The sequence below is a fragment of the Emydura macquarii genome, unplaced genomic scaffold (genome assembly GCF_026122565.2).
Source record: "Emydura macquarii macquarii isolate MOO-44397 ecotype Brisbane River unplaced genomic scaffold, CSIRO-AGI_Emac_v2 contig_3517, whole genome shotgun sequence".
NCBI classification, from domain to species: Eukaryota; Metazoa; Chordata; order Testudines; family Chelidae; genus Emydura; species Emydura macquarii.
Window position 1 is genome coordinate 8,294,481 of NW_027133654.1, and position 22,115 is coordinate 8,316,595.

Sequence of the window (22,115 nt, forward strand, 5' to 3'; positions counted from 1 at the left end):
TATACAAGAGAGATTACAAGTTCAGTGAGTCCTTCAGCAGGTTAAAGTAATATCTCAAACATCACAAAATGATATGTTTAAATGTAAAAGACCGCCTTGGTCACTGAAAATAAGATTCTGTCTTTTTGTTTTAAAGGAAGTGAGTTTACTTTTATTGACAGCATTTGTTTGGGATTCCTCCGCTCAGTAATGCTGATTGTTCACATGAAACGGAATGGGAACTCCACACACAAATTCATTTAAAATAATCCAGGTTTTTAGGTGCAGAAGCCCAGTCAAACCACAAAGAACAGATGCTCCAGGGCTTCTGCCTCCTTGCACAATGTAGAAAGTGGATGTGTTTTACTGAAACAGGTGCTCAGCAGCATTTCACTCCTGGGTCAAATGAGCTAATGTGACACCTATGCTACTGCAAGTAGAACAAGATGCAAAACTAAATTCTATGGCACCTGGAGAATCTCTCTAAGTTTATAAAGCGGATCGGTATGTGAACATTTATGGATCCAAACTGCATTCTCTGAATACAGCAATCATGTTAACCCAATACACCATTCCATAAATGTGGTCAATAAAAGTATCAAGCTTTCTAACTAATGAACGGAAGCACAGCCTGGAGGCACAATATGATGAAATGTTAGAATAAATGCATGAGGCAGAACTGCTGTTTTTTCCTTCAGTTGTGATACGAAGCATGAAAGACATTAATTTAAATGTTGGCAAAAAAAAAAAAGTGCAAAGGAACAAAATAACAATGTTCACCTCTGGTTAAATAAAAGACAAAACCTGTTTCCTATGTTTTCTTGCTAACCATGACATTTTTACTTTTATAATTTCTCATAGTTTACATCAATTGGAGCTGGTGGAATATACATCACTTCTGTATATGTACATCACCAGATCAGGAGGAAAAAAATAAACTTTTTATAATTTTGTACCTGTAGCAAAAGTTTGTATTTTTTTAATTGGAAACAAAACATTTTTTGTCTTTTGGTCTAAGTCTAACTTTGTGTATTACTATCCTTTTTAGAAACCCTGATGTATGAGTTTATGCTGTTTTACAGATTGAAAATAAATTCTTAATACACTGCCAACAAATTCATTGACGGTGCCTGGTTTATTATTACTGATAAATGGCTGTTGTAAAGGTCAAGTTGCACTTGTACAGTGCCCACCCCCAATTCACAATTTGGTAAAGTTAGCAGAATAACCTGCTGATTTAATGCACCTTCTTCACAAAATTATTGGTTTCTTTGTTTAAAACACTTACTAACTTCCAAGGCAGGGAATGAATCCTCCTCCAATCATTTGTATATTTTTGTATGGTTTGGGTTGAGCATTTGCAAAATGTATTCAGACACGTTATTTAGCTCAATCCGTGACTGAGAGACTTTTGGATGGTTTCCCATTCTCCAGAAATGTATCAAATAAATACTGAAATAGGCAGGATACGATAGTAAGTGTAGTACCATGAGTGTTCTGCAGGAGACCAAGGTTTGATGCCCCACTCCCTGGCTCTGATGGCCAGTAAAAGGTGGGCGGGGAAGTAACAGGTATTGGAAGAGGGAAGATTCAATAGTGACTGATGCAGCCTATCTGAGGATTGTCAGAAAGCTTGTGGTTATGATAGGAGGGCTAGATGATAGAGGAGTTAAGGAAAAGGAACTTCTCAACTCCAGCACTTTTAAAAAACAAACACAAGCACTTTTGGGTTGAAACAACACAGAGAAATTTTTAGCTCCCGAAAGTGAAAGTTTTAGAAAGGCGCTACTGCTGTCTGCTGCTGATTTCAATGAAGAACACACACAACCATCACTTAAATTGTTGCTAACACTTCAACTACAATAACAAGAGATTCAGAATGTGCCTGATAAATGACTATTTAGGATCTAGGTTCAGCTAAGTGAGCTTTGACCATACACTTTTGCCTTTTAAAGCATCATATTTACATTAAAAAAACAAGATAAATCCATTGTACTTAACATATATTTGACTAAAATCCTGTTCCAACAGGATTTCACAAATATAATCAGTTGAATAGTTCTCAGACTAATGAAGTATAATACCTTGGTTAGCCAGTGAAAATAATAGTTTAATTAGGGTACTTGTCATTAAGAAAAAATAACCTTTTTTTTCTTAGTCAGAATTTATGATGTAACAATGTGTTTTGTTTTCTTCCCACATTGGAGTGGAAATGGAGTGCTGTTGAGGTAAAATAAACACCAAGACAGTGAGATTGATACTAAAATACAGCAAAGAAACACTGGGTATGCAGACATTTCTTAGTTAGGAAATTAATTCTAGCTCATTTTCTGTTTTGATGTGGTATAATAGTTTCATTTAATCACTTTTGATGATTTGATTTTCTTTACATCACAACCTCTAAGAATCAAGGTCCCATTTGTGAATTTTCCAACCTGTCCTGTTGGCAAAATACTGGCTGCTGATTTTTTCTTTTTGGATTTCCTAGGTTTAAAAAAAAAGAATCAAGATAAAGAAAAGTCATCATCTAAAGCATCCAAAATATCTGCAAAAAAGCAGCTACATTTAAGGTGAAAATACATCTGTTTCATTACTTATAATTATGCAATAGGACTAGTTTGAAATTTATTAATATAGAGTCTTAGCCACAGGCCACTGCGTCTAATACACTAAATACATTTTTAATTAACACAAACTCCAAAAATAGGATACAAACTTTAAAAACAAAATTAAAAATAGAAGACTAGCCCTCCCCTAAAGTCAGTTATAACTTTAAATCATCCACCCCTAAACCAATATATACAAAAATAAGAAAAATATTAGGAGTACATTATTTCATTTAGGTCAAAAGTGGCCTTTTTCACATACTTTTTCCTTATTTTTCTGGCCCTAGTTATTCCATGAATGTACATTTTGAAAAGATTTACAAATATATAGCCCAATCCTGCAAACACTTATGCATGTGATTAACTTTTGACTTATTAACTAACCATACATAGATATTTGGATAAAATCAGAAAGCATACGTATTTCTCTACAAGCCTTTAAAGAATAGATCCAGTGAACCAACCACATTGTAATTACAAAATGCAAGCAAACCTTCTGAGCATGTCATATAGTTTTTTTAATTTTTCCTGCAAACCATTTCCTTAGGGTCAAAAACAGTGCACTGTTTTGTAAGATGGGAGGGAAGGTACTGGATTTCAACCAAGTGCTTCACCTTACCCTCAAACCACTATTTCAAAACCATTTGACAAGCCAGAGCAGAACTAAGAATGCTTAAAATAGCAAGTTTGAAAGGTTCGATGCAAACAAGATCACAAGGCTGCAGTAAGGAGTTTTTGCAATAGTATGAAAAACATGTTCCATTTTGATATGCATGGCTTTTAGCATAAGACTGCATTTTTAATTACAGACAATTCACAAGGAAAGCTTAAACAAAACCGAGTTCACCATCAATACTTAGTTAAAATGTTACGTTAAAATGTCTCACCTCTGCTCCTGACCTTTTTTCCTTTTTTTCTGGATAGAATCAGATTTATATTCCTGATATCAGATTTAAAGATAAACATTTCAGTGGAAAACAAACAGACGCTTTTGGCCAAACAACAGTCCGCAACATAAAGGCTCCTGCATATTGTGTGTCTAGAGAGCACGGTGCTTCATGATAGCCTAAATAACAGGCCAGATCCTTGACGGTTCTATGTAGATTTATACCTGCTGAGGATCTGGTCAAATGTAATTAGACAATGGTTCAGTAAAATCCACTAGAGTTAATTCTATTTCTTTTGAAAGTGATACTGTTGGTTTGGTTTACACAGTTTGTCAACTTTAAGAGTGGGGACGGTGGGCAGGAAATAAAACCAAATATATGGTCCTAAGTCTGCATCCTCCATTGTCATATGAACAATCCTCACAGATGGGAATAGACTTACTAGAGTCAGGACAAATAACTCATGGGAGTAAGTGGAGTAATAAGCTCTAGACTCCCCTCCTAATGAGGCAATCTATTTCCCAATTCCACGAATGAACAAGACAGTTTGGAAAGACTAAGGAAAAGGATTTGATCGGCATCAACAGCAGCTCCAGTCAATTCCCAAGAAGTTCTCCCACTCCTCTTGCAATTTACAGATACAATCTCTGTGAAGCTTACTACAAGCCTCAATGGATCTCCCAACCCCACCACAAAACCCTGGGGGGAAAGGAGATGGGGGAGGGAAGTGAGATACATGCTCTCTGTCCCACAGGATGGCCTCCCAATTCCTGTTCGATCCTTTACAACCCCTTACTCTTGAGGCTAGATGGAACTGCTAGTATCCTTCTGTAGAAGATCATCGATACCACAGTACGATCTAATAGGTTGCATCTGACTGAAACAATATCCTCCCATCTTCAAGGCAGAGCACCAGCCCAAATAGTACGAGACTGGTAATGAAACCTGGGTCATTATCCCATTAAGCTACTGGGCTAATTACAACATGCCCTTTGTTATTTTATAGAAATATCTCATACAAACCCTATTATTATCTTCTTTCTTCTCTGTTTTCTTCTCTTTGATTTTCTGTTGGTAAATCTTGTAGTTCAAATACTCCTTTTTGGGAGGCTGTAGTGAAACAAGATTAGTAAAGATATCATTGCAAGAAAGAGTCAAACCCGTTCTAGAAATCTACATATTTCTACACAGAATCAGCTTTCATAAGCGCCTGCAAAAGGAAACAGAATAAATAGGTTGTGTGTCCATTTTCGGGGGTGGTCACAGGAGGCTTCTTTGTGATGTATAAAAATAGTCTGAAAGATTTCTACACACTCCTCCCCAATAAAAGAAGCCCCAAAATCAAAGAAAAAGGTTTTCTGCTTGTTATTTTCTTCCCTTTTTTGGTGGTGGTTTCTTGAACGACTTGGAAATGTAGATGGAATGCTATCTCAGGCCTTAACTTAACTGAAACACTGGGGGAAAAGCTAAGTAAGGATTAACTAGTAAGGTGTATGACATCAGAGACAACCAGCAAGTGAAAATACTATTGAGAGAAAATAATTTCAAATGGTCTCAATAAGAATCACTTTCTCTCTCAATTGTATTTTCACTTCCTGGGTGTGTCTGATGTCATACACCTTACTAGTTCTCCAGAAAAAGACAAAACCCAACATTTTGTACCATCTTTATATGCCATAAAGGAAAACAGGGCAAAACCAATTTTTCCTTTGTAGAACAAACAAAACAAAACAAAAACAAACAATTTTGTACCTTGGCTCCCAGCATGATGGCACGTTCTTGTTCCAATATTCGCTGTTCTTTCTTTTCATATCCAGTGATCCCAAACTTGTGTACTTCCAGACGGGCCTAAAATGTTACAGAAATTTGCAACCCTTTCAGAGAAGGTATCAGCTATCACAAAACAATGGTTGGCAGGTCACAAAGGAAATTCATTCCAGAGAACACTTAATAAATGTTTGGCAAATCAAAATGCTATAAAATAAGACTAATCAAATTTGGTATTACTGTGGAACATCTACCACTATCTGTTTCATTTTTTTCACCCATCACCCAGTCTCTGGGTAGACAGACAGAGATGGAAGTAGTAAGGAGACATTTTTGTACTTCTTGGGGCTTGTCTACACTACAAAATTAAGTCTACTTAATTTAGGTCGACCTACAGACACTGCAGTAATTCAATCGGCTGTTGGTGTCCACGGTACCCTCCTTCTGCCAGTGGAGCACATCCTCACCATGAGTGCTTGCACTGACTGAAGTGGGGACTTGTGGGGCACTGACAGCTGTGTGGGGCTCACAGCTGGAGCCCAGTCTCCTCCTCTCCCCTAGGGGTGACAGCCCCAGCTGTGAGCCGGACATGGACTCAATTTCACAGGATGAAATTGACATTCTCCCTGCTGTGAGCCCAAACTACACCCAACTAACTGCTGTGAGCCCTAACTACACCTGGAGGTGGAGATATTATTGTAGCAGGCCAATTCCTTTGGCAAAAGCAGCATTCTAGTGTAGACACCAACATAATTAGTTTGACATAAGCTGCCTTATGTCAGCCTAGCTCTGTAGTGTAGGCCAAGCCTTAGTTTCATAATATAATTGAACAACAACTAGGGGGAGAGGCGTTATAAGAAGTTGTAGAACTGAATTATATAACACTGAGTGGAGGGGAACAACTGATTATATAATGCTATACCACACCAACATTTAGCACTTATCTAGCATTTTCATCCATGGATTTTACAAAAGGTTAAATATTATTCAAGGACCAGGACCCCATCATTCTAGGCACTGTGCAACACAGAACATTAATTACATTTCACATTAATTACATTTCAGGCACAGAGAAGTTAAGTAGCATGCATGAAGTCTGTGGTATGATCAAGGAAGTTAATGGCAAAACTTCCATTGACTTCAGTAGGCCAGGATTTCACCTTAAGTCTTGAGATTCCCAAGTCCAGTATCCCATCCAAAGGGACACATCACCTCCCATAACAAAGATATCAAATTAAATTAAGTGTATAAAATGACACACAAACCTGAAATAATGATTACCTAAGAGACCCAACAGTGATCACTGATACATGGATGCATATTACTATGTGCCTTATAAAATTAAGTTGTAAACAGGAACTGATTTTTTTTTTTTTAAAAGATACATATAATCTCCCCTATCTGAGATCAGAAACCAGCCCTATCAATGCAAGCCTAAACCAGCAAATTATAGTAACTATCATGGGCATCCATACAGCATAAACAGCTCACACAGAGTGACCCTTCGTTAGTGGCTACCGATATATTAGAAAGAAGAGGTCAGAGAACAGCTGTGATACATCCATCTTCAAAGGGTGCCCTACACAAGATATGCACATCTAAGTACATTCCAAATTGGTCTCCATTTTAACTTTCTGAAGCAGGTAAATACACACACAAACACACACACACAGCTTCATCATGATTAGACAAGCCATGGTAACTTACTTTTTCTAAGTTAAATTCTTGTCCATCCACATTTTTCTCTTGAATAGCCACCTTTGTCTACAAAGAAAAGAAAACATTTCCATTTAAATTTGACAACTAGCAGTGATTTAAAATGTGTGCCAATAGTAAGAGTTTCTTGAATGCCAATAAAATGCTAGAAAGATTATAGTCTTTCAGTAGGAAGGAACCTTTTCTGTCTCTATTACAATATGTATACATTTTATTCTTTTAAAAGGAACAATTGTATATAGTGTACAGAGTATCATTTCTAAAAATGCATATATTTCTTTGTCCTGTGTGCACATTCCTGTTTGATAGTCTTTTACCACTGCAAATGTCACACAAGAAAAATAATCCATTTTAAAAGCAGAATCTATTGTCTTCTGTGGAGATTGGTATTCTACAATTACTCTCTCTTTAGACATACACAAGCCATATGCTGCATAACATCTCCAGTGCAGACTTCCTTACAATTAAGATTCACTTTAAAAGTTCAAATTTAATTTACAGTTTGTCAGGAAGAAAAAAATACTGCCTGCAAAAGACATTTCACCCCATGTACTTCTATAACTAATTTGTAATAAGATCACCAAGAAAGAATAAAAGGAGGATATGAACTTGAAATGACTTATTTCACATGTTAAATACTGGACACACAGAATGGTGTCAAGACAAACTGTACATCAGCCATGGAAAAATTGGGTTCCCTTAAGGGAACAGTGGTACCAGTAGCTGCCTGACAACTGGTGGTAATACACAGGACAATGCTCCATTTATAGGTGTATGCACAAACAAATATATTAATGTACATATCCATCTTTAATGATGGATGCAAGACAAAAATCTTAAGTGGGAGCACAGTCAACAAAAATAAAATCTGGTATCACTGGCTCAAAATCAGAAAAGTGCAAACTACATCTTCTCTGCTAAGAAACTCAGACACACAGAGCTTAGATCACTTCAGAGCCCTATATCTGCTCGGCTTTGTATGATTTTTTCCCCTCAAAAGGTAAAGTTCACGCTCGTGAAAGGAGTTCGGATGGACAGCAGAGGCAGCAGCAATGCAAGCTTCTCCACGTTACCCTGCCAACATGCCTCAGCTGGGACTGGAAGGCTATGCTGCCCAAGGTTCTATGGCTGCAGACTCAACCACAAATCCCACAACTCTCAGAGGGTTTCAGTTGCTGGAGGAAGGGGAAGACCGTGCTGGGGAGGGGAAGACAATTTAAAGAGATTCTTGGAATAGAGGGATGAACAATAGAACCCTTCATAAAATGGACAATAGTTTAGAGCTCTAACTAGCTGTTCATGACTAAGGTCCCAAGCCTGCAATGAGCTCCACTGTGGTGGCACAGAGCCCTGCTGAAGGCAATGGGGTTCCATGAAGGCACAGGGGTCCACCCAAGCAAAGCTGGTTTTTGTATCAGAACCTTAGTCACCAAGGCAACAAACATTATTTTGAAATAGACACATAAGCTTGGCTAACCCAGTTTTAACACTCTGTAACTAATTAATAAACTGAAGGGAACTTCTTCTAGGTTTGGGTGATAGTTCAGTTGCCAGGCTCGGTCAATCCTTGTCTCTCTGCTGACTCTGCCAACAAATGGGCCAGGTACAGCCAGTTCTGATGGTGGTTTCTGGGATCTGAACACACTCATTGAGAACTGGAGTGAGACCACCAAACAACTACGGATCTGGTCTGGATTTGAGCCATTATCCCATCCCCAATTCCTTGAACCATCTGATTCTCCAAACTAGACAAAGGTATTATACCCCTCAGGAGACTAAACTATTACCTGAGAGACTTAGACTAGCAGGAGCTGAGGTGCACCAGGGCCTGAGGACCCTGCAATAGCAGGAAATTGATTAAACTGAGATGCACCCAGGTGAACCAAGTGATCCATACCCACACCAGCAGAGGAAGATGAAAACCCCCCACCATCACTGCCAATTTGATGTGGGAGGAAATTCCTTGCTGACTCTGCACATGGCGATCAGTTTGACCTTGAGCATGTGAACAAAAACCAGCCAGCCAAGCACATGAAAGAATGCTCTGTACTACTTCAGAGACCTGGCCCACCTCTTTTGATTTGAATGAATGGCCCATTACCTTTGAAACATTGTCCTGAGTGAGTTCCAGTTTAGGTTTCTTCTTTTTATTCCAACCATGAAATGTCACAACTTCAACCTCTGTTGTCTTTCCCTGTTGCGTAGGTTTGGGTGACACAGCATTAGGACTGCTGGATTCTGGGATGGATGGATGGATGGATTCTTTTGAATTAACAGAGTCATTATGGAGTTCATTTTTCAGTTTTTCAAAGAAACTGGAAGCACTTTTCCTTTTGCCTGGGATTGCTGAATCAGGACATGCAGTTCTATCTTCTGTTACAGTTCTGGTGGGTTCTGATCCCATCTTGTTCTCCACATTTTTCTTTTGGATCTTTTTCTTTTCATTTTTAACTAGTGGCTCTTCTCCTGTGCTTCAAAACAAACATTTCAGCTCTCTTTTCTCATGTATCCAATAATCAGACTTTAAGATATTTACTGTCTGTTTTCCCTCCACAATCCTCTTTTGTACAGCTGATCAACACATAGCTTTACTTGCACAAGGGACCACATGGTGTGTATGTACCACTGTGATGATTGGCACATGATAGACAGATAGTAAAGTATTGCTAGCCTAGTAAAAGCTAAATGCTAAGCACATAATTGGAGGGTGGAAGGGAGTTTACACGTTACAGTAATAGAGCCATGTTGAAAGGAGCCCATGAAAACAACAGCCAAAGGAGAGTGAGCTCCTGATCTGGGGTGGAGGGGGAGGAATCGACAGCTGCCCGCACACTGCTCGGGGAAACCTACCTATGGGGGGGCGGGGTAGGATGAGGGGCTTACGGACAAACTTTCTGGGGTCACTCAAACGGCACTGCCAGTGCCCCCTCCCACCTGGGGCACAGTCTGCAATGGGCTCCTGCAGCACGAACAGCGGGAAGGCCCCCTCTGCTAGGAGCAGCCCAGGAGCACCAAGCCCTGCCTAGGGGACAGGAGCGCCCGGCCCTGCACGCACGTCGCGGCTCCCGCTCTCACCCACCGAGATCGTACAGGGAGCTGAGCACCGCGTCCAGCAGGCAGCAGCGCGCGGCCGCCTCCTCCTTCTCCTCCTCCTCGCGCCCGCTCGGCCGGCCGCTCCCCTTCTTCTTCTTCATCCTCAGGGGAGCGTCCGCGTTCTCCCCCAACCCAGCACGCGGCACGAACGCAGGCGCGGCTTCTACCTTTTGGCCCCAGGCAGCCGCCGTCGCATCCAACATGGCGGCGCCCGCGGGTCGCTTCTCCCTTGCCCCTCCCCCGCTCGGAGGAGCCGCCCGCCGCCGCTAAGCAGCGCGAGCGAGGGAGGGATGGGCGCTCCGGGTGGAGGCGGCGACGGCGGCGGCAGAGGCCAAGGAACCCCATAAGGCGCAGCGGGCTCAGCTCAGCGGCAGCGCGGGCAGGATGGCGGCGGCGGGGCGCTCCCGGCTCGGGGCCCCCCGTTCTCGGTAGGTGCCGGGGGCACGGCCTCCGCCTCGCGCGTCTGGCCTCCTTCAGCCAGGCTCTGGGGCGCCGCCGCTGGGGAGGCATCGGGTCACCTCCCCCGGGGCTGGGCTGGGCTGGGCTGGGCTGGGGCGGCCCGGTCCGAGTTGATTCTCACCGGCTGGGAGCGAGTTACCGCCTTGAGCGCAGGGGGAGGCTGCGGCTGTTGGCCGCCGTTCACTCTGAACCCTAACGACGGCGATCGAGCGAACGGCCGCCTTCCTCTCAGTGAGGTTCCCGCCCCGGCCCGGCGGGGGAGCCGCCTCCGAGCGCTGCTCCCGGCTCAGCCGCTCCCGGCTGGTCGCAATGCGGGGCCCGTTCCCCGCGCCGGGGGGTAGCTTTTGGCAGCCACCGCGGACAGATGTTTGCCATCGCCAGGTACAACCGAGTGGCCGCTGGCTGTTTGCCCGAGTCCTGGGCCAGGCATGATTTTGTTGTGCATTATAAGCTCTTCACCAGCGCCTCCCCCGAGGGAAGCAGCAGAGCGGTTTTTTGAGGCAGGAGGTTAGTTTCTCTGCCCCCACTACCTCCAAAGGCCAGGGGTTCATACTGTTGACAACCTCCTGCTCTCTGACGCTTTTGCTGCTTGTTTCAATGAGACCTTTACTCTCTTATTCTGGTTTTACTGGCTCATTCAGGGTTCTTTGATATCTTCCGCCTGCACTTTTTTTAGTCACTGTATGTTTTTCTCTCTGCCTCTGCTTCCCAGACAGGATATAAAATGTGTCCAGTACAAATAAAACCTATAAAATATAGCTATAGCATCTTACAGTTAGTAGCCTGGGGGGGGGCACTTTGTGATGAGGTAATAAATACATCCTTATAAATGACAAGAAATGGTGCTGGTGTGATGATGGCTGTGTGTTCTAGGCTAATCTCACCACCCACACACTAGTGAGAATTACTTAGGAATGGAAGAAATCGGGTCCAGACAAGAAAGAGACTTGAAAGTATGATAGCTGTTTAAATTAACAATAAACAGCACTAATTTACTATAATCTAAACTTCTGTTAACTAATGTTCACTGAATTTCTGACTCTTCTGTATGAGCTCTGTCCATAAGACATCAACTACCTCTTTATATGCTCCTAAGTCCAAAAGTGGTTACTTATTTCAGTTCCTCTCCCTTTACAGGAGATTTCTTTTCCATCTGAATCCTTTTTAAAAAATTACATAATTGGAATGAAGTTTTAATGAAATTCCCTATCACCAAAAGAAAGTTTGTGTTGCAGATATGATGCAAACACCTTGTTAATGGAAACCTAAAGTATTGTTAGTTTAATCAGTATTGTGTTATGTACAAGATGTTTTGATTGAAACTGTAGCTCTTGTAATGTTCTGACTTTTGAGTGTTTGACTTCTCAAATCTAATACTACAATAAGCTAGTCTTTGCACTTAACCCTATCTGTTTCAAGGAGAATAGGGGAGGGGGAAAAAGCACCAAGACTACTTTAAAGATGTCTCTGACCCTGTCTACACTTACCTCCGGGATTTGGCGGCAGTTGACAGGAGTTATGCATGCTACGTAAAAAACTTGCATAACTCCCGTAGACTTCTGGGCTCCTCTTCTGCGCGCCATCTTCACTGCACTGCGCCGATGGGAACCGTGTTCCCGTCGATGCAGCGCTACGCCACTTGCAAAGGTGGTCTTAGTAGGTTGATTTCTGGATCGACTGAACCGGGTCTTCACTGCCAGCTCAATCGATCCAGAGCAATCAATCTAGCGGCGGCGACTTTGCTGCTGTCAGTGTATCCGTAGCCTTTGTTGTTAAATGATCTGATTCATGCCCATTGGAGTCCACTGAAAGACTCTCTCATTCATTTAATTGAGCTTTGGATCAGGCCCAGAATGCTTTAGACACACCATGTGGCTGTGTAGTGGGATAGCAGTACTAGAGTGGTTCTATGTGTATCAGTTCAGCAGTGTATCTTTAACTGAGGAATCTGCCCTCCTTCTCCCAGCGCACTTACACAAATACATGTGTAAAATTCCCAGCTTCAGCATTTTTACTATAAAACTGTTTATCGTAAAACTGGATTTTTGTTCCCCCTTTCCTAGTGAGGATCTACAAAAAAAGCACAGTTTGACATTTCTAGTGTCAGCCAATTTTTGAGTTACCTAAAGTAATGCAATTTTTTTTTTATTTAGAACATACGGGAAAACTCTTCTCCATTCAAATAACTGAGCAAAATTTGTTCAACTTTTAAAAAATCTACTCCAGCTACACACAGAATCATGTAGATTCCTACACACAGAATCATGAACTCCAGACTAACAGGAATTTGTTTGAGAAATTTAGGAGCAGCTGAAAGATGTGTGCATGTTTGAAGTCTAGAAAGGAGATTGGAACTCAATCTTTGAAGTAGAGTGGTTTCTTGAATCTGTGATGACTGTGACTTGATTTGTGTACTCTTATGCTGGTGTGGAGTCCCATGTAATCAGTAGGGCTTCCTATTGTGTCAGAGATAGAGGCTCTGCTATTGCAGTACAGTATTTCCAAATCCAGATGTTCAAATCCCATGAGTCAAACGTCCAAAAATCATGAGTGGCTAAAAAATCATGAGACCAAAAGTGAAACAATTTGGAATTTTTTTAATTTATCTTCAGGTTTTTGAGCCTTTTGCATTAACATTTTCAAGGTTTTCTATGCCAACATTAGTGCTAGAAATGAATGTTTTTAAAAATGAAAGCTGAGCTGCTGACATAATCACATGAATCCAGAAGCTGTGGCTTTATGAGACACACCAAATAGTGTGACTTGTGATGAACTCAGAAGAGTTAGTAATACTGCAATTACCACTATTTAATTGTGGCCTCCTCACTGCCCCAACGCCTTCTCTCCCCCTCCGAAATGTGGAAAATTCATACACACACACAACATCCTTAACATGAAGCTGAGGTTGTAGGCACTCAGCACTGCCTTGTGCTTCTCATGCCCTGAGAGTGTTAAAGTTTAATTTCCAAAGCTCAGACATTAGAAAACTAGGAAGTGCAAAGTTGATGTGGCACTTCCCACACATCACAACTACACAACCGTAACTTGGCCCTTCTTGGCATAGCAGTAGGAATTAGGAATATAATAGTACCATAGTCCGCTGTAAACAAATTTGCCATTTACACTGCCTAGCACAACTCCAAATCAGCACTCTTAGTCAGACAGTCCCATGGACTTTCACCATGATACTGTGTTTGCCTTGACGAGCTCCTTAAGGCAGGGATCAAAGAAGTGAGAGCCAAGACTGGGTGGCTGTGTATAGGAGCGCACAGGGCAGTACTAAGGGCCTACAACTTTAAATTCCTGTTAATGAAGTTTTTATGTGTGTGAGTAACAGAATTGTGTGTGAACCTGAAGCTCTCAGCTGGTGTGGACTATGCTGTAGTGCTGTGAGTGAGCATGGAGCGCCTTCTGGACTAAAACAAATGCTGTCAGGGAGACGGGAGAGAAAGTGAGTTCCTCACCTCTCCTAGTCCTAAAGTAGATTAAAGGGGAGCCTCCCCAGCCTTCCATTGTTCCTCACTTGACTCCCACTGTAATCAATTTTCAGCCATCTTGGCCTGTGAAAGGATTGAGGGCAGAACCTCCTGCTGCTCCTCTGCACCTATTGTTTGACTCCTCCTGCAGTTGCTTCTCACCTCCCAGGCCTTTGGGAGGGAGACCGCCACAGGCTCCTGGCAGCTGCTCTCTGGCATTGTGGAAGAGATGGGAGTTTTTCCTTGGCCCCAAGGATGGTCCCTGTGAGTGCAGAAGATTTCTCTTTATCATCCGTTTCTAGCACTCCCTAGTACCGTCAGAGTCTGATGTGTGAAGCGAAGACTGCCCTTCCGTGGACCCTTGCACGGGGGCTTTTGTGCTGGGAATGGGGAAGTGAAGATCAGCCCCTTCTCTCCCATCTCCTGCACCTCTATAACAGTAACAAAAGCCTTTTCACTGCTTTTTGTGTTCATGGAGACTCCCAGTGCTTAATGAATCCCTCTTTCACCATGCCCTGGCACCTGCTTTTGCTTCCTGGCTCTGAGTACAAGAACCAGTGGAGATTTTCTCATCCCTGTGCTCCCCCTCCTAGCCAGGGTCACTCCACAGCACTGTGGACGGTGCCTGGGGCTTGCTGCCAGACTTTAATGTGTCCCCTTTCCATATGGCAGGATCCAGGGATGAGTCTAGAGGATCTCATGCCCTGGCTACTTCCCCTTCATCTCTCTCTTGGCTATGTGGAAGTGGGTGAGGGAGGGAGGGAACATATCTAAACCTGCTTTTCCTGGATTTCCTCTCCCTGCTTCATGGAAAGGATTTGGGGGGGTGGGATGCTCAACCATCCCCCTACCTGTATTCTGAAGAGGTATGTGGGTGAGGAAGAGGAGGAGGAGGAAATTTCCAGTTCCAGGGTAGAGGTCTGGGATCAAGTTCCTGAATTCTTCTTTACCCCTCTCCCTGGCTCCATACTGGTATCCTGAGAGCAGGGGGACAACCTCCTTCAGTGGCTCTTCGGAGTTTGGGGAATTCCAGGCTCATGGCTGCTGGTCCATTCCAGTATCCTGCAGTACCTATATGTTTCTCGTGACAACGGTTAATTGATGCGTTTTAAAATATTTAATATACTTTTCTAACTGAGGGAGTTAGCCAAACTGAAATAGTAGTTCTGCTGTTGTGTGAAACAGGAACACCACTCTGCTTTTAGTGCTTGGGGAAGACTGTGAACATGGGGCTCCCTCAGCAGTGCTTGCGGCCAGGAAGTGAAAGGAACCAGCACAGAAGAGAAATTGACTATATGCAAAGCACTGTCAAATTGCACAGAGTAAGCAATCTGAGAAAGTAGAGCTATTTCTGTAATCTGGCCATTCAGTCAGATAGAAATGTGACTCTTAACTTGACAGTGTCCTTTTTTAAATCTGCTGTCACCAGATAAGCATTCTGTGGTGGCATTGGCAGTGGCTGATAAGTGTGATAATGCCAAAGCTGAGTTTTGCAATTCTTTCATTTCTACATAACTGCAGATTGCCAAATTTGCAAGGCTTTTTATTTTTTACTAACTGAAATAAAGGCTTTAACTTATATTTATGTACCAATATATTTTGTTATGTCATTATACATATATTTAATATATGAACTAGCACTATTCTATGTCCTGCCCCCCTTTACAGGACTTGGATCCCCTTTTATAGATTCTTCTTTGCCTGCTTTATTTTTGAGCAGGAGGATTGATGCAGAGAGATAAGTGGCAACAGCTGGCACGCTACACACATTAATACCAGCCATATCACATGTGTTCTTAGATTACTCAGGTTTTGTAGCACACTGATCGATTGGAGACTGGAGGGAGAAGCAAAGATTGAAAGTTTTATGATTTGCTTGATTTTTTCAGTGTATTGAAAAGTAAGGAACTTTAAATGGACACATCTGTATTTAACAACTGTTTTCCCTTGTAAATTCTCACCTCTCAATTTCTTTGTTTGGTCTTTACACAAATATGAGTTGCTTTGGAAAGATTTTGCGTAAAATCTGTTTCTCTTCTTTTGAATTAGATAAGCAGGTAAAAAAAAAATGAAGTTTTGTGTGTTTTTTGTTTTTGTATGTCTGTGTGCGTGAGTGCACGTACGTACAAGTAACTTAAATGGCTGAACTTTAAGGTCTCCCAGAACTTCCCTTCTATGCGCAAGAGTTGTTTGGTAAGCATAAAAAAATGGATTTTAAAATAACATAGTTGTAAACAACTGTGAACAAGCCCAGTAAAACAATTTTATTAGGTTTTTAGTTTCATAATTATCTGCAACACTATAATGTTGCACAGATCTGAGTTATGCAATGGCTTTATAATGCTGTAGCTGCAGATTTTTGTGTAACTATCATTTGGTGCAGTTAAAGACTTGTGCAGCCATGCCAACACAACTGCACATCTCTATAGGGCCATAGTTAAGGCACTTTGTTTTATTTTTCTTTTATATATAAAAAGAGAAATAAAATGCAAAAAAATGATAGTAGTGCTAAATTAGTTGCAACTTTGAATACAAATAAGGAAAATGGAAGAGTAAAGGTTCTAATAGCAAGGTTAACTTAGCCACATCATACACACTATTTTTTAATTACTTTTTAGAAAGTAGCTGCCAGCAATCCCAATATAATTGGGACTTCCCTGGGATTTGCACACCCCTCACAGATAGTCCCCAGGACCTTGTCCAAAATTAAAACTATGGGCCTAATCCATGACCTACTGAAGTCTTGGAAAGATTCCCATTGATTTCTGTGGACTTGAATCAGACCATATTTCAGCAGCAGCTGGAGGGTTTTACTGCAGTACTAACATAGCTGTGAGTTTGGGATGCATGCAGGAGACTACTGTGCCCTTTGCTACCTCATGTGCTCAGTGGTGTTGGTAGAAAATATAGCCTTTTTCCCCTTGAACAAAGAGTTTACAGTCCTCCAATACGATACACACCTTTTTCAGGTGAGTTTAAAGTTCCTGTATACTTGACACAGAAAAGTTGGGTGCAGGCTATGTGATGAGTTTTGTGGTATGAACAGACATACTATTTTAGTTCAGAAATGCAACAGGGGGAACATTTATCTCTCTCTGCTTCAGGCCACCAATGTGTGTTGGACCCAAGCCCTTTCAGATCTGTCAGCTGCCTTTGATTTATTTATTTTTTTCTAACTGAATAAAGGCTTTAACTTATATACCAATATATTTTATGTCATTATACATATATTTAATATATGAACTAGCACTATTTTGTGCCCTGGCATTGGCCACATTACTGGCCACAGTGTTGCTGTGGTCACTGGCAGGGATGAGTGACTTCTTTTCAGGCCAAGAGGGTGGTGCCTGTCTGCCCCATTGGTCCTCTTGTGTTGGTAGCTGAAGGTTTCTATCTCATGACTCTTCTTGCTCAACATATTTGTGAGGCTACTGTGAGATACAGTGAGGCAACATGAACTCTTACATCTCCGATGTGCACATAACAATCAGCTTTATATTTCCATTTCACTGAGTCCAGCCAATGCAATTAACTGATTTGCCTAGTATTTTGCTGCTGCTTGAATATGGATGTGTACAAGATGGCTGAGACAGTCCCAGCAAGACTAAGGGGACTAGCCAGAGCGATTAGCATAGAAAACATCAGCCTCCTCAAAAGGAAGAGTTTGCCTTTTGTCGCTCAGGTTTGCTCCCTGACATCTTGTTGGATCCACAGCTGCTTCTGGATGCTGAGTTAGTATCAATGGCCAAAAAAGCTATTTATTATTCGTGTTTGGCCAGAGAGATGTCAGGTTCTCTTCTTTTATAGGGGATCTTACCATAGTGATCCATGCCTCTCTCACCTCCAGATTGGATAAATGCAATATATGCTGCATGAGCCTATGCTTTAAGCAACCCAGAAACTTTAACAAACTGGTCATCACATTTTGCACCAGCTGAAGGGTGTTTCCTTCAAGGACTACTTTACACCTGGGTTCCCTGGTTTGCACTACCTTCCAGTTTGACTTGAGGTATAATTTAGGGTGTTGATTTTTATCCTTAGCCTTAGATGGGTTGCATCTTGGATATCACAGAGATCACCTCATTCCTTGCATGCAATTGCAATAGTTGAAATCAGAGGTGTTTATGTCACAACCCATTAGTTTACTTGTGAAGAGGCTGGAGGCAAGGCACTTTCACAGTGGGTCCCTGTTGACTTTCAAAGCCCATTTGTTCTGCCAAGCTCTTCTCTGTGGGGAAGGCTAAATCTATATAATGTTTGTATATGTACTCAAAGCATGGGAATTAGTTTAAAAATTCAAATAAACATTATAAAAGTATTACATGAAAGCAGAATAAAACTTAACTGATGTATCTAAGAATACCATTGGCTGGTTTAAGATATGGTCTCATTCTTTGTTTGTATATTCCCAGCAGAAAGAACTCACGTCGAAGAAAAGGGATGAGTTTGAAGATATCTTGGAGGAGAGACGGCAGTCCAGTGACCTGCGATATGCAATGAAATGTTACACTCCTGTCATTTACAAAGGACTTCCCCCTTGCAAGCCAAGTGCCATTAAAAATAGTGTTCTACAGTCTGAGCAAGTTCAGTACATTATCAAACAGGTGAGACTGACCACAGAGACTCTAATACATAGTAGATGAAATCCAGATAGACGTTGTGTGGGAGAAGGGGAGAAACCTTTTTCTGATCTCTGTAAAACAGGTTATTTATGTGTTGATGGAAAGACCACTAAGTCAATAACTTGAACATCACACTTTGCTAGCAGGCAAAATAAATATACAAAGGGGTGTAGTAGATGATCAGTTCTCCAAGCAGTGTTTTGATTTTGCAGGCATACCAGCATGTTGGACAGTTTATTTACTCTGCTTGACTTTCTAGTGGTGTTGATAAAAGCAACATTATGAAGTACATAAGCATTCTACTGCCTGAAGCAGCTGAGTCAGTAGGATTGCTTTGATTTGGAGGCATCTGTTAGTGACTTCATAGGTGGTGTTGTGTTCTAAAATGGAGGATAAACTCCTGTTTTTTCTAAATCTGTGTTAAATTTCACAGAAGTAGTATTTGAATTTGGACTCTGGGTGAATTTTTTCCTTGACAGTCCTCCTTTTCATTGACTGATACCTCCTAAAAAAACATTTCTGTCTGCACAAAACTTGGTGAAGTAGTGTATCCTGAGTAGATCTTGTGGAATGGACAGGTGTTTTGTTTTTTTTAAAGGGGCTTTAGGATTATTTTTAGCAGTTATTCACATTATAACTGAAAGTTGATATGTTAGACACAAAGGCTGGGTTTTTTTGAGTCACCAGCTGTGCACTACAGTTCCTCCCACTACATGCGCACATACAATGAGGCATTTAAAAACTCTAGGAAATTAATACACACAAAAAACCCCTGACTGTTGTGAAGTAGTTGGGATTGCTATATATACAACATACCTGACCAAAACCCACAAAAGCGAGGAAATGTAAAATTAAGCCACCTAATTACATATCCTCTATTCTTCGTTACTATTAGCACAAATACCCTACACTGCAACCTTAATCCCTGGCATTCCCTCCCAGGAAATTTAGCTTTTCATCACCCTTTTAACCACCCTCCTGCACGTGACCCTTTACTAAATACCTACTCCCAGCACAACCAATTACCATCCCAAACATCCACAACTACTAAAAAGTGTCAAAGCGCTGTGAATAGAAGGGTAAAAAGAGGCAGAGGTAAGGTTCTGGGGTGTGATTTATGGTAACTGTGGTAATGGTAAGGTAGGTGCCTGTTGGTGGAGGAGTAGAGCTTAGAATAAAGATTGCATAGATAACCATAAATCTGGCATTTCCTACCTTTTGAGTGGTTAACTTTGCAACCTAAATCTTGGTTTTTTTAAATGTAACTTTCTATCTTTCTTTAAAGGAGAGTGGTCAAAACAAATTAGAAAAAATTAGTAAAAACAACTGTTATAAACCTTCCCATCATGCATCATCATCAGGCTTTGAATCCTGAACTTTCAGCATTTCAGCATAGCCTGCTACTGCTTGAGCCACAAGACTCACTGCATTACCTGGCAGCAAGGGAAGGCTTTTATCCCAGACTGGGGATAGGCTGCTGGGTCCAGGATGTGGTCCTTGCTGCCTTCCTCCCACCACTTCCAAGGAGTTAAAGGAACTCCTGCCCTGTCTGGTACTCCTGGGTGGAGTGGGACACCAGGATCATGTTCTAGGTCCAAGAAGGGGATGGTGACTGTGTGGGGGAAATGGCAATTTTTAACACTTTATAACTGCTAACCAAACAAAAGGTAGGAATAAATGGTCATTTTTTATAATGGAGAGAGATAAGTAGTAGGGTCTCCCAAGGATCTGTACTGGGATCTGTGCTGTTCAAGCTTTTCATAAAATAATCTGGAAAAGGGTGAACAGTAAGGTGGCAAAATTTGATGATACAAAATTACTCCAGGTAGATAAGTCCAAATCTGACTGTGAAGAGTTGTAAAGGGATTGCACTAAACCGGTTGACAAAATGGCAAATGAAATTCAATACCGATAAATGCAAAGTAGTGCACATTGGAAAAAATAATCCCAACTATATGTATAAAATGATGGAGTCTAAATTAGCTGTTAACACTCAAGAAAAAGACCTTGGAGTCATATTGGATAGTTCCCTGAAAACATCTGCTCAATGAGCAGCGGCAGTCAAAAAAACTAACAATGTTAGGAATCATTAGGAAAGGGATAGATAATAAAACAAAAAAATATCATAATACCACTTTATAAATCCATGGTATGCCCACAACTTGAATAGTATATGCAGTTCTGATCACCTCATCTCAGAAAATAATCTCTTAGAAATGGTTAAAAATAAAGAGAAGGGCAGCAAAAATGATTAGGGGTATGGAACAGCTTCCATATGAGGAAAGGTTAAAAAGACCGGGACTGAGCTTAGAAAAGAGATGACTAAGAGGGGTTCTGATACAGGTCTATAAAATCATGACTGGTATGGAGAAAGTGAATAGGGAAATGTTATTTACTCCTTCACATAACACAAGAACTAGGGGTCACCAAATGAAATTAATAGGCAGCAAGATTTAAAACAAACAGGAAGTACTTCTTCACACTGGGCACAGTTAACTTGTGGAACTCATTGCTAGGGGATGTTGGGAAGGCCAAAAGTATAACTGGGTTCAGAAGAGAACTGGGTAAGTTCATGGAGAATAGATAGGTGAATGGAATTTAATGAGATAAAGAAAATGTACTTCTCTAGCCCAAGACCTTTCTCCCTGCTGAATTTTAAAGGCCTGAGGGAAACTATGCAGGTGTTAGTTTCTTTTTAAAATAATCTTGTGACTTTTTTATAATGGAGAGTGTTAAGCAGCCAAACATAAGGGTAACTTACCAGTCCTTCCTCAAATTTCAATACCATCCTTTCAGGAGGGCAAGCTGCCAGCAATGCTGAAATAAGTGGTGATTAGGCCCTTGCTCAGAAACCCCTCCAAACATTTGGTATGTCTACACTGCAGCTGAAAGTGAGTCTCCCAACCCACGCAGACAGACTCATACTAGCTCTGCTTGAGTTAGTGAATGAAAAATAGCAGTATGGAAGTGGTGGCTTGGGCTACGCACCCAAGCTCAGACCCAGGAGGTCAGCGGGCTTGGACTGACGTGGTTACCCTGAGCCGCCGCCCCGCTACTATTTTTAGCATGCTAGCTTGAGTGGAGCTAGCATGAGTCTGTCTACCTGGGCTGGGGGAGACACTCTCTGCTGCAGTGTAGACTTATCCATGGAGGTTCATGACCTTGCCAGTTGTAACCCGGTCCAGTCCCAAACTTTTCTCCTTCAGACTATTGCAAGATGCTCTACTCGGGGCTGCCTTGGGAATATACCTACTAGCTACAGCTGGTACAGAATACAGCAGCTTCTTGTCTGAATGGGGAAAATTTACTCATTTGAGTGAAAATCCCTCCCATTTTTGGAATTTGCTCCCTTGGCAATTTGTTGGAGCTGGTTTAGCAAGTTTCAGGGCATGAGCTAAGCTGCATTTGTTTGATTAAGTTTTTGTATGATCATTGTGGTTGATATGGCTTTCTTGTTTCCTAGTTTTATAGCATAAGTGACTAGCTGCTGTAGGAGATATGCACTCTATA

General features: G+C 41.5%; 2 protein-coding genes across 3 annotated transcripts in view; one reads left to right on the plus strand and one right to left on the minus strand.

Moving 5' to 3' along the window:
- Positions 1-1,594: 1,594 nt before the first annotated feature.
- Positions 1,595-10,454, minus strand: CUNH1orf131 (chromosome unknown C1orf131 homolog). 2 transcript variants are annotated; one of them, XM_067535773.1, is made up of 7 exons: positions 10,035-10,454; positions 9,057-9,426; positions 6,947-7,003; positions 5,225-5,320; positions 4,496-4,582; positions 3,473-3,525; positions 1,595-2,463 (listed from the first exon to the last, which is right to left on the minus strand). In XM_067535773.1, the coding sequence occupies exons 1-7, from the start codon at positions 10,391-10,393 to the stop codon at positions 2,334-2,336; spliced, it is 1,152 nt and encodes a 383-aa protein (XP_067391874.1). In that variant the 5' UTR covers positions 10,394-10,454; the 3' UTR covers positions 1,595-2,333. The 2 variants fall into 2 exon arrangements, with proteins under 2 accessions (XP_067391874.1, XP_067391875.1); XM_067535774.1 differs by having other exon boundaries at positions 9,057-9,421; positions 10,035-10,266.
- Positions 10,455-10,471: 17 nt separating this feature from the next.
- The window catches only part of GNPAT (glyceronephosphate O-acyltransferase), a 45,950-nt gene continuing 34,306 nt past the window's right edge, over positions 10,472-22,115 (plus strand). The window contains exons 1-2 of the mRNA XM_067535772.1: positions 10,472-10,476; positions 18,399-18,587. Of these exons, the coding sequence (XP_067391873.1) occupies positions 18,480-18,587 (108 nt within the window). The 5' untranslated portion in view covers positions 10,472-10,476; positions 18,399-18,479. The remainder of the gene's footprint in view (positions 10,477-18,398; positions 18,588-22,115) is intronic.